At 40.6% G+C, this 13,327-nt stretch overlaps 1 protein-coding gene across 1 annotated transcript in view; it reads left to right on the forward strand.

Annotated features, from left to right (window-relative positions):
* Window positions 1-421: 421 nt before the first annotated feature.
* COL25A1 (collagen type XXV alpha 1 chain) overlaps window positions 422-13,327 on the forward strand; it is a 502,107-nt gene continuing 489,201 nt past the window's right edge. The window contains exons 1-2 of the mRNA XM_065907544.1: window positions 422-1,319; window positions 2,401-2,470. Of these exons, the coding sequence (XP_065763616.1) occupies window positions 1,023-1,319; window positions 2,401-2,470 (367 nt within the window). The 5' untranslated portion in view covers window positions 422-1,022. The remainder of the gene's footprint in view (window positions 1,320-2,400; window positions 2,471-13,327) is intronic.

Consider the following 13,327-nt stretch of genomic DNA (forward strand, 5'->3'; position numbering starts at 1 on the left):
ACCCTGCTTCGGCCCCCGGCCCAGGCGGGGCGAACTGGCCTTGGGGGACGCTGAAGTTACTCGGAGAAAGAGGGAGGGTTCGCCAAGCGGCTCTCCAATCGCCTTGGCAGTTCCAGTTATTTGCATCTATTATGCTAATGAAGACCTCCGGCTCAGCGCCCACCCGAGCGGCCCGCCCCTCTGGGGCTCTCCCCGGCCCCGCCCACGGGCTGGGCGAAGGTGAATATATTATGCTAACAAGGCGGGCTTCTGCCTGCCTCGGGAAGGGGGGCGCACTGCCGCGGGAGCCGCGGGCTGCAGGCCGCTCGCCGGGAGTGGGTCGGGGGAGGGACGCCGCTCGTCGGAGCGCGCGCGCACTCACACACGAGCATCCTGATGGGTATTTAAGGCTCGCACACGCCGGGCTGCGGAGATACTTCGGGCGGCCGCGGCTGGGGCCTCACGACCGCGTTTTCTCCTTGGGTATTTCTTTCTCCTCTCTGCTCTTCCCCACTTGGCCACCCTTTTTGCACTGCGCTCTCGCGGTCTGTCTCAGCCTTTTTGCCTGGAACTGAATCTAGGTGGGAAACGGAGATAAAACACCGAATAGGTAGTCACGAGGCAAACTAACAGAGGCGCAACAGGTCCGGTGCTCTGTGGCCAGGGTCAGCGGCGGCCCCTCGCAGCGCCTCTGCCGCTGTCCCCGGGACCCCGCGCGGCCGCTCTCTTCAGAGGAGGTCCCGGTCCTCGGAGGGGCCAGGAGGGACACCGGTGGGTGGGCTTCACTCTGGATTTTACCTTATCGCCACCGGTCCGCGGACTGAGGGTGCTTTTCCCTCGCAGCTGGGAGGGGAGAAGAAAGCGGAGGATGGTCCAGGTCTGCGGTTCTCGGCGCTGATCCATCCTTGCGCTCCGGCTCCGACTCCGCCAACTAGTTGTGCAGCCATCGGGACGGAACTTTGCAGGAATCATCCTTTTTCTTTTAAGATTATTGGAAGTGCTAGAGGGTGGGAGGCGAAGCCAAGACAGCCGACCCCGCCACGATGCTGGTGAAGAAGCAAGCGGTGAAAGGAGGGGGCCGGGAGCCGGGCTCAGAGGACCGGAGCCCAGCCGGGCAGCCGTGTGCCCGCCCCGTGTCCCTGTGCGCGGCCCTGGCCACCCTCCTGTCGGTGGTGGCCGTGATATCTTGTCTGTACCTGGGGGTGAAAACCAACGACCTCCAGGCGAGGATCGCTGCCCTCGAGTCTGCCAAAGGAGACCCTTCCATCCGTCTGCTGCCTGATTGTGTGGATCAGCTCAAAGCAATGGTGCAAGAGAAAGTGGAGCGACTTCTGGCTCAGGTGTGAAAGGCTGGGGTGTTTTGTACGTGGATAACATCTTACAGTCGCGATTCTGTGTACATGACCAACCTCTACCTTACTATGTGCAGATGTGGCATGGCCTGTGTACACATATTTGTTAGGCCACCATCTCTGCTTACTGTAGCATATATTTGTATATGCACATCCTCTCATACCACCCTCTCTGTAATCATCTCCCTTACTCTTCTTAATGGTTGCATGCTAAACACATATGGACGTCTAAAAGGGGGAAAGGTGGCTAGAATGGTTCCTAGGCTGGCATTTTCGCTCTTTTTAGTTTCTGAAGCTGTGTGTGGACCTTTCCTACTGTTGTGGAGAATATCCCTTGCAGAGATAGCATCTGTTAGATCCTTCATACAGTATAAGAAGGTTAGGGTCATTTATGATATTAACATAGCGATACGAATGGAAACCACTCTTAAAAATGAAATAGCTACATGTGATTTTATTACTTCACACATTGAATGTTTTTGTGTTAAATGTTTAAAAAGGAAAAAATAGTCGCCTTGTTTATTTATTTTTTGTAAAGGATGCAGTGCCACCGGTGTTTGTGAATGAGGAGCCATTGGAGTTGAGAGTTGAAAGGAATCTGTGTTATGTTCATCAAAACCAGGGGTGCTTTTAGACTACAGTTAGGGGATTTTCTGGGACTTGCTCTTCCAACAGAGAGGTTGTTTGGCAGTAGTGGCCGCACAGCATGATAAGTAGTTGACATTTATGTGTAAAATATTGGTTGTTTAAAAACTCTTAGCTTACCTAAAACTGCAGCATGTTAATACTGATTCTGTACAATGACTGCATATGCCTGAGCTGAGAGGGAGGGTGATGGTAATTGAATGAAGAATGATGTTATACAAGTCCCACAGTCTTGATACCATCTCAATGGTCGTTTTCTTTTCTTTAGGGCTTGGGTGCTGTTACCTTTTGACTAGAGTCCAAGTACATATGTAAACGTTAGTTATGCAGGTTGGTAAATCAGGTATATAGCCAGACAGTCCCTAAAGAATCCATTTCTCTACAATGCTACTGATGATTGTTAATACCTCTTCTTTTCCTCCAGAAGTCCTATGAACACATGGCTAAAATAAGAATTGCGAGAGAAGCGCCTTCAGAATGCAATTGCCCGGCAGGTAAAATGGAACTTATTTCACAAGGTTTCCTCCATAGCAGAGCATTTTAAAACAAAGGTCCTATGTCTGTCAAGTCTACCTGTAATAATTGTAAAGAAAGAATGCAGACCCAACTTACTTTAATAAAATCAACATGTCTGGGTAAAAGAATGGCAGATAAAGCCACAAATATTATTTTAAGCAGCATACCAAGGTCTGCTAAGGGAAAGCAAAGAAGATAGAGATCTTCATCAAAGAAAATACCTGCAAGGTGATGTCCAAAGACAAAGTTTTTAGTTTCACAGATTGAAAATTATTCTTTGGTTTTACCTGCTTTTGTTATCTATAGTGAGAAGGATTGCAGAGCACATTAAACTTGAATTCCTTAGTGACTGATACTGCATTAGTACAGATTTCTGTTTGTTCCCTTTGACGGACGATTGTGTTAGCAAACCACCTTCACTTCTTTGCCTGCTTTTATTTTCTATAAGAAAGGTTCTCTCTCCTATCCTATAGCAATGAGGACTGAAAAGAAATTAGTTTTTTATCTTGAACTTTTCCTTACACACTATTGTATTCTCAATGACTTTTCAGAAGAGGCTATTACATTTTTACCATTTTTCTGTGTGGCTTTAGGGAACTATATTAATGACCTCCTTCTATATTAGTAGAAGGATGGAGGAGAAAGACATCAATGAATCAAAATCTCTGGGTAATCATTAAATCTTCCTTCACAGACCTCTGAGGCTTGGTGGTCAGTCTTCTGTAGACCTACAATTTAGAAGCCTTTGGAATATGTCCATTGGAAAGTATCTAGTGGCTTCAGCTGAAAGAAGTCATGAAAAACTCCCATCAGTCTTGAGATTTTTGTTTCAGATAAATGTTGTTAATGTATTTCTGAACATATTAGTTTCTTTCATCATCATGTATAGGAAAGTAAGTAGCTTACATTTTCTTTCATGTTCAGGAATATGATACTTAGTTACTTACACTGTATGAAAAGACTAGTTCCTATATTTTTTTTCACATTCTGAGGTTTTTGCCTCATGATAATTTGTTTTGACACAGCTAAACCAGGTACTATGTTTAGAAATTTCAAATGTCAGCTCCTGATTGTATGTCATAAAATTTTCACTGTTTATGTTTTGCTATATTGTCGACCATAATGGAGCTGTATTTTTTGAAAATGAAGCCCTTTCAATTGAGAAGGCATATAAATTAGGTAATAGGAAAACAAAGAATTAATGTTTACATTGTATGTTTCATTCTTAGTTGTTTAAAGCTGGGAAAGATCTCAGAAGTCAGAAATTCAAGGAAGGCACTTTTCTAGTGCAGGAATTAGCGCACAACAACCTCATCAGCTTGTAGGGATTATTTAAATTCCCAAGACAGTTGGTACAGGACTTCACTGATCATACCACTCAGATGCATCATTTTCTGTAGAGAATATTCTCTCTAGCTGTGTGAAAAATGCTTAGTATTTAATTAATGAGATTCTTAGTGAACTTGGTAAAAAATAGAAAAGTGACAGCCAAAGCCCCAAGTTCTATTTTTTTAGGGGTTTTAACTGCTTCATGATGTTTGATGTGAGTTGGTTGTTGAGGTCTAATTTGCAATCTGGAAGAAAGTCATTACATTTAGAGTTTACCTGAGATTATCTTGGATGATCATTTGGAACCATTTTTCTTCTAAAGCTAATTTAGCAATAAATGGCCATTTCACCATAATAACAAGCAAATAAGTGATTTCCTTGGCATTTCTGTTGGCTCTCAGGAGGGCTGCTTTACTTTCTTGCCACCACTAGAGCTCCACATTACACCAGTTTTCACCAGGTTCCTTTAGAGGTAAACTTTTAAAGGTGCATATTCCAATACACAGAATTAGACAGGTTTCTTGCTGACAAATCACTGTTATAGAAAACACTGTCTTCTCCTTGTGGAAGAATTAGACATCATCAAAATAAAGGCAATATGTTGAAAATAGTATCCTGGGGAAAACCAGCTATTTTGAGTGATGGTCAACAAGGTATTGTTTTAGGGAATGGGCTGGCCAAGAGGATTAGAAAGGAGATACAGCACTTCCCACCTGGTTTGGCTTTCGCCTTTGTTTGCAGTGACTAAGAGTTGTCACCCAGACATCTGTTTGCAGGGCAGAGTGAGACAAGTCTGTGACCTCAGCTCAGTTCCTGTGGACAGATGCCCACCCCTTGAAGTTGACACTCTTGTTGACAGTCTCCATCACAGAGCCAAGGACTGACAGCAAAGGGGTGCTGTGTTATTTGTGTTCACTTTTTGGTAGAATTCAATACCAGTGAGGTTTATCTAGGTAGACTACAAACAATCATAGAGTTGAAAGCTTTTTTGCCGCTTTAAATTAGAGTATAACTGCTTTACAATGTGTGTTAGTTTCTGCTGTACAACGTGAGCCAGCTATATGTCTACCTATAGACCCTCCTTCTTGAGCCTTTTTCCCACCAGCTCCCTCATTGCACCCCTCTAGGTCATCACAGCACCAAGCTGAGCTCCTGTGTGTTCAGCGGCTTCCTACCAGCTCTCCGTTTTGTACCTGGTGGTGTATACATGTCAATACTTCTCTCACTGTTCATCCCACCGTCTCCTCCCAAACTCCCCCCCATTTCCGGCCCCATGTCCATGTCTGCATCTTCTCTATGTCTGCATCTCTATTGAAAGCTTTTTTTTTTTTTTTTTAACAGAAGAAGGAAATTTTGTTGGAGGGTTTATTTGATAATCAACTATTGTCAAACAGTTTTTCATTGTAGGGAAGCATTCTTGCATTTAATCTTCACAACAACCCTAAGAGTTAAATATTAGTAATCTCATTTTACAGGTGGAGAAACTGGACTCAGAGAAGGTGACTAACTTAACATGGTAAAGGCAAGGTCAGGATTCATGCCCACATCTGACTGAGTCAAACACAAAGTCTAATGAGGAATTGAGGATGCGTATAGGTTTTGGAGCTGAATAGTTCTGGATTGGAATCCTAGGTCTGCTACTAAATAACTATATTACCTTAGTCAGACTAATGAACCTCCCTGTGTTCCAGTTTCCATCTGTAAAAAAAAAAGTGACTAATATTACTTTCCTCATAAGTTGATAGTTTACCTAAATTCTGGCATATTAGTGGCTATTCATTAGATGATATCAGTTACTGTATTTTTTAAATATATTGTGTGTTACTTGACTCTGATCTGGTCCATGGGGACACGTGATATAGGTGGGAAAACTGAGATCTGAAGATGTATAACTTACTCAAAACCCCATGGTTAGTTAATGACAGGTTTTGGGTGAGAACACTGTGCTTAATTAAGCAAATATATCTGTAGGCCATTTATGCAGATAATCAAATGAGTCAGTATCTCTTGGTGCTACATCAGTGAAGATGTTACAGATACTATATTAGTCTACTAAATTATTTTTACCAAAATTCTAGGAAAAGCTTTTGACCTTGTAGGTAAATCATGATTGTAGTAGATAGAACCATGGCTTAAAAGAATATGGGAATAAAGAATGTCTTTGCAGTTTTGATACCAGATGTTTACTAAAACAAGCATTTTGATTAATTTTCATGCTTATTTTTTAACAGCTTTATTGAAGTATAATTTATAGTATTTAAGAATATGATTTAAAAAATTAAAAACAATTTATGGAGCTGGGACGCTATCACAACAACCCAATTTTAGATCACTTCATCATTCCCCAAAATTCACATTTACTTTTTTCAGGTGCTCAGAAGATCTATTTTTTGAATATTTGTTTTAAAGAAACCTCAGAATAAAAAGTTAAAAACCATACAAATTAGAGTTCTGTTTAGCAGAATATTTGATTTAGCAGTAGCTGAACCATGGAAATTCAGCTGACTTCTGTGGCTTGGCCTCTGTAAAGCTTGACCCTCATAGGAAAGAATAAATCGGCTCTTTCCTATGGATGTAGAATTCCATTTGGGGTTTTGTTCTTAGAGTCCTACAAAAAGTATGTACAGATCAGGCATATTTATGGGAAGGCTTCTATGTTCCAACGTATAAAGAACACTGGGAATCAGGCAGATAAACAAATGGTGTTTAGATAACAAAGGTTTTTGTACCTCACTCATCACTTGTGTTGTCTGCCCAGAGTCTTAGATAAAGGAACCTCTGTGGTGAAATGGGCAGAGAATGTGAATGGGCAATACAGAGTCCAGAGTTCTAATGGTGATGACTGATGGTGAACTTTCTTCCATGACAGCATTTCTGGAGGAGCAATCAGGATCTACCAGTAGGATTGCTTTAATGATAGACCCTGGTGTATTCAGATAGCGAGCCTGTCCTGATCAAGGGGTTGCTTATTTGTCACTGGGGTCATGGGCTATATGGATCTGCAAATTAGTTCAACAAAAAATGAAGCTATTATGTTTGGCAAGTGAGAAAACTTTGGGGGAGCCCTAAAGAGTTGTTCAGTTGCTCAGTCATGTCCAACTCTTTGTGACCCCATGGACTACAGCACACCAGGCTTCCCTGTCCATCACCATCTCCCGGAGCTTGCTCAAACTCATGTCCGTTGAGTCAGAGATGCCATCCAACCATCTTATCCTCTGTCGTCCCCTTCTCCTCCTGCCTTCTATCTTTCCCAGCATCAGGGTCTTTTCCAGAGTCAGCTCTTTGCATCAGGTGGCCAAAGTATTGGAGCTTCAGCTTCAGCATCAATCATTCCAATGAATATTCAGGGTTGATTTCCTTTAGGATTGAGTATATTTAGGTTATTCTTAAATCTTATTTTTGAATAAGGTATATTGATTTTCTCTTATAACAATATTTTGATAAAAGTATAGTGGGGGAAAAAAGAAGAAACCAGAGTTCTAACCCTGGTTTTGCCATTAATGTGTTATACAATCTCAGGGAAATCACTTTCAAGAATGGCTTTTACAGACTCTATTTTCGTATCTCCCAGATAGCAGTGTTGGACTAGAATGATTTCGAAGGGCATTTGTCAGTTCTCCAGGTATGAAGAGCCTGTTGTGTGCTAAATATCTTGACTCAGGGAAAAGGCTGATGATCAAGGCAGACTTGATATCTGCCCTCATGGCACTTACATTTCAATGAGGATGACAGACATTTTAAAATGACATGAATTCACCAGCCTGACAAGTATAGCCCAGAGAAGGTACAGTGTGCTTTGGAGCACATGACCAAAATTTCATCCATACTGTTAATACCATGGATTTTCTTCCCTTTTCGTGCGCAAAGAGACTTTCATGCTAGGAGAAAATCATAAAATGAGAAAATCTGGCTTCTGATTATAAGTAAGAACTTTAGCAATGGATAAAAATACACCTGACTTTTGTCCTTTCAAGAATTTATGGCCAGATGAAAGTACACTGATAGCTGGTTTACACTGATATCCAGCTGAAACAGAAAGTGGCTTTGTATGTAAAAGGCTGTGGTAGGTAGCATGGTGATCTGTTTTTCTACATTTCTTTGGAAACCAGTGGGAGCGTCCTTCCTGGTGGTACTGAAAAGTTCCACTAAATCTGGCCCCTCTGCATTCACAGGTTATGATGAAGTAGTGTAGCACATCTAGTCAGCTACTCAGTGAGGCTAGCCAGAAATAAAAAAAGTTTATCCCGTAATTTCTGAGGTCCTTCCACACCCTTCAAGTCTACGAAAATGGTTGGATACAAAGTCATATTAAATGTCGGTAAGTAGAAATACCTCTGATTCAGAAATATGAATGCTACAATCTCTGGTGATGCCTTTTGTGGCAACTTCTCGATTTGGGGTGGAAAATGTTAACTGTAACTTTAAGGGTGTGCATCCTTTCCCATCATATGAAAAGCCCTTTAAATTACCTTGCTAACATAAATCTACTTTATCATATAAAATTGTGTTCCCTACTAACATGGTTTTTCACTTATGCTGTATAGTTTTCTTTACTGGCTACAAAATGAATGGAAAGAGTGAATCAAGTAAGGACATAATAATGTATAGATTTTCAATTATGTTAGGCAAAGAATAGTCAGAAGCGGTTTGCTTCTTTGCAAATTAAAATGCCATGAATGTTATTTAAATGAGACTAGCAGGCATTCCCCTCCTCTACTCAGGCCAAACAATACAATGTGACATCTGGGTGCCTCCAAGCCTTCATGTTAAATGGTTTCAGTCCTAATGAGTACAGCAGTTTGAGTGTAACACTTTTAGTTGGTCCAGCAGTGACAGCTGACAAAATGCCCTGTCACCTGAAGAAAGGAGGACAAATTGCCTCTTGAAGCAGCTTCTCTTCTGTTTCTGTTGTCTAAAAGTCACTAAGAAGCAAATCCCTCAAATGCTCTTTTCTCTTTCTTACTTTAGTAATTCTGTTTTTTTCCCACAAGCTGGGAGTTATTTAAGAGAAGGGTATACATTTTGTGCAGGGATTTGTTGTTTCCAGCTCAGCTGAAGAATGTATAGGTACAAGTAGCCTCTGAGGACCTTAATAACCTCTGTGCTTCTGATGGCTTGCAAGTGTTCAAAGTCAACTACCTGGCATGTTTGAGTGTCAAGATTAGGTTTCGGGGTCGAGAAGGAGGGCATCCTTTCATGGACAAGATTAGGTGAATGGAGGGCTAGTGGGGAACATGCCAGAATCACGACTCTTTTACAGTTCAAGGGGCACTGTCTTCTGCAGGGGGAGCCTCACTAGACACTCATCAAAATGACATCAATCTATGTTATCTTGAGTGGATACCATCTAAAACCTGTTATGAAAAAGTGTTTTTAGCTCCTCCTTCCATTTTATAATGGAGTAGGAAATGGCAACCCACTCCAGTATTCTTGCCTGGAAAATTCCATGGACAGAGGAGCCTGGCAGTCTACAATCTGTAGGGTCAGAAAGAGTTGGACATGACGGAGCAACTGAGGATGGACCACTTTATAAAGGCTACTTCGTGGTTTGCTGGGAGCTGAGAATATGAAAACCATGTTATGAGTCAGTCTGGGCTGATGCAGTAGCCCAGTATGTGACTGCTAAATCCAGAATCATTCCCATCCTCGCTGGTTTGCCAATACAGGTCAAGTTCCATGCAGTGGTTTAATGCACCATGATATTTAACACTTTTTTAAAGAATTGTGTTAAAAATGATTGCGGCACACCCGAATATGGTTTAGACATGCATGGTTACTGTTTCATTTGGATTGTGTTCAGCAACCTTGCAATTTAAAAATGCTTTATGGCCAACTTTTAAAAAGGAGGAGATGCTTTAAGTGGGAGGCAGAAGTAATTGGAAATTCACTTGTGGATTAAAATTGAGCACTTTTCACTGTTATCATATATTTCTTCATAGGAATATTCCGTGTTGTTTAAATAACAGGATTCCTTGAAGAAATGCCTCTAGATGGCAGGCACCTCCCCTTTGTGACCACTAGGAGGAGAAGCTGAGCCGAACCAGTGGGACTGTTCTGTCACCTGCTTCTCACTTAATTTCCTAGTAGACTTCTACCTGTCAAATTGTTCGCTATGGAAAAGTTTAATGGATTCAATATAATTATTAATAATGATGATGTTTAAATCTATCACTTTGTTGTTTTGCTATTTATCCCATTAGATCTTTGTTTTCTTTTCCCATTTTTCTGCCAACAACCCATGGATTTTTTTTAAATAAATGCTTTGTCTAATTTAAAAAAAAAAAAGAAGTTTAATGGAAGGAACAAGTCACCTCTTCCATCTATATTTAAAGACTAGGCTGTCTTATCAGCTTTAAGATATTTAAAATAACCTAGTAAATTGCACTTTTGTATTAGTCAAAAATTTAGTTATTTAGTAGATAAATTCATTTATATGAACTTGAGGCTAGTATTCCAATAACTAGAATAAATGAACTAAATGTAATTGAACTTATCAGTTGAAGACTTTCTGCTTCTATTTTGTACTTTCTCAGAATCAAGAATTGTTTGGAATTGCTATCATGCTTTTGACATAATTTCATTTGGAGGCTCCATTTCAACTTCAGTCATTCGCATAATATGTTAGTTGGAAAGTGTTCTTAATTTTTGTCATACTCCTCTTAGTCTGATTGGTTCATCTGATTTGCCAGAAATGCCAAAAACTTTGTGTTCATTTGGATAATCATAATTTTGGTTTTGGGCTTCTTCCCAGGTGACTGAGTGGTAAAGAATCTGCCTGCCAATGTAGGAGTTGAGCGTTTGGTTCCTGGGTCAGGAAGATCCCTGGAGAAGGAAATGGCACCCCACTCCAGTATTCTTGCCTGGGAATTCCCACAGATAACGGAGCCTGGTGGGCTGCAGTCCATAGAGTTGCAGAAGAGTTGGACACTACTTAGTTCCTAAGCAACAACAATGACAATTTTGATTTTAGGAGCTCTAGGCTTCTGCATTATGTACACAAAGTTTTTATTCTTATATTTTAAATGTAATCAGCACATATTTAAATATAGTTTTCACATTTAGGCTAAGTGGATGAATTATAGCCAGCCCTAGCTTGTGCATTATGGTAATATAGTCAGAATATGTCTAACTAGAAATAGGTCCACACCAGTATTCTTGCCTGGAGAATCCCAGGACAGAGGAGCCTGGAGGGCTGCCGTCTATGGGGTCACACAGAGTCGGACACGACTGAAGCGACTTAGCAGCAGCAGCGGCAGAAATAGGTCTGGTTGTGGCAAAGGTAAAATGTGTTTTTCTTTTCTCAAATATTTCAGATGTAAGGAGAGTGAGAAGAGAGAGAAAAAAGCCACCCATATCATGAAATGTCTTGGAATCATATCTCTTTACCATCATGTAGCAAGCTTGGTACTTTAGAGTTCCTATTATAAATCTGGACAATGGTTAAGAGAGTAAGAGCGATTCTGTCTGTCTCCAACATCCTCTTTTACTCTTGTAGCAGCTAATGGAAGAGAAAAATCTTATAGGAGTCTCTCCATCCAGTCAATTACAGGGCCAGAGTGGTGGTATTATTTTTGATCCTTTAGATACTAAAGTCAAATGTGCCCAGAACTTTGACACAGTTCTTTCTCAACATTCCTGTATCTTTAGGTCAGTTCTGACAGTTATTAAAGGTAAGGTGTTTGTATTACCTTTCTAGGAATTGTGAAACTCCAATTTTATGTCTTCAGTTCAGTTTAGTTGCTCAGTCATGTCCAACTCTTTGCCACCCCATGGACTGCAGCATACCAGGCCTCCCTGTCCATTACCAACTCCTGGAGTTCTCCCAAAATCATGTCCATTGAGTCGGTGATGCCATCCAACCATCTCATCCTCTGTCGTCACCTTCTCCTCCTGCCCTCAATCTTTCCCAGCATCAGGGTCTTTTCAAATGAGTCAGCTCTTCGCATCAGGTGGCCAAAGTATTAGAGTTTCAGCTTCAACATCAGTCCTTCCAGTGAACACCCAGGACTGATTTGTGACTTAAAGGCTCCAAAATCTAGCTGGCATTTTTAAAATGTGCATGACATGAGCATAAGATAACACATTTCCATGAACCATGGACAAAAACCAACCTTTTGACCTGAAAATCATACTAGAATTGCTGGCAAATTCTAGGGCTTTGACAGTGAACTTTGGAATACTAAAAATCATTTTTCTACTGAAAAAATTAGGGCTCAATGTCAGAGCATACAAAGTTTGAATGGACACAAGCATCTTAAATAGATGCCTTTCTGAGGATGGTTATCAACCTGGTTGGGTGTCCAATGACTTAAGTGTGTAAAGGGCCATATGTCTCTCAGGGGCAGATCCTGATGCTAATTACTATGTGGTTTCACAGAGTAATTGCAGTCGACTTCCTGTGGGAGTGGGTTGGGAGTCCATTTCTACCAATCTCATTTATAAGCTAATGGCTGGGTTTCTGGTTTGTATCTGTGTATCTCTAGGGCTTATTGTAGAGTTCTCTGTAGAAAGTTAGCTATAAAAGTTCATAATGATCATAATGAAGATCTGTCAACTTGATTTGGTTGAGAACTTTTTTTGTGGTTTATCTCTACATACACTAATTATCCTTATCCCTATGCATTTAAACATTTTCTCTGAGGATTTTCAGGGCCAAAACATATTAAAGCTAATACAAATCTTAGAGGTCAAGTGGTTCAGGGGTTTTCCAACATTTCTTAAAGAGCATGAAACTTTAGAAAAAAATGAAATATTATGAGGAAATTCAGTATATAAAATTGTATATAATGTTAGCCACACAAACCGTGGTTAACATTGGAGGTCACAGGAGACAGAGGCCAAAACCTTATATGACCTTTTTTTCCACTGCCCATCTCACACCCCCATAGTGGCCCCTGAGGAACTCCAGAGAATCTTAGAAATCTTTTGGATATTGTTAATAGATTACTCAAAGTCCAAGCCCCAGTGTGATCCCAGCTCCTGTGTCTAGAGACACTATGTGTTTGTCAATACATAAACCCTCTCCAAAATTCTGTAACTAGAAACATTACAAGGAAGGATGGAAACAAGATTGTATATTAAAATGAATCCAGAAAGGACTATTAATATAATATTGTCCTTTGATAGTTTTAGTAGTCTAGCAAAGGAGATGTAACAATAGAATTAGCGCTGGAAAGCTGTAAAAGTGCATTGTGTAACTGAGCGTGGGACTATGTGTCAGGAAATCATCTCATCCCTTTTCTTAAAGTCACTTATTTTTTTAAGCTTCCAAGTCACAGTATTGTTGTTTTTCTGTGACAGTTTTGTGTGTGTGTGTGTTTCTGTGTGTTTTCATATTTCTTCCTATGTATTTTTACTTATTCTGTAATTTTGGATATGTCTATGAAGCTTCCTCACTAAGTTACAGCAGTCCATTGCCTCTTTTATATATGTATTTAAAGCAGTTGATTTTCTAAACTAATAGTGAATACTTGATTTGTGAAGTAGTATACAAAAGATAACTATCC

Source organism: Muntiacus reevesi, chromosome 16 (genome assembly GCF_963930625.1).
Source record: "Muntiacus reevesi chromosome 16, mMunRee1.1, whole genome shotgun sequence".
In the NCBI taxonomy this organism is placed as follows: domain Eukaryota; kingdom Metazoa; phylum Chordata; class Mammalia; order Artiodactyla; family Cervidae; genus Muntiacus; species Muntiacus reevesi.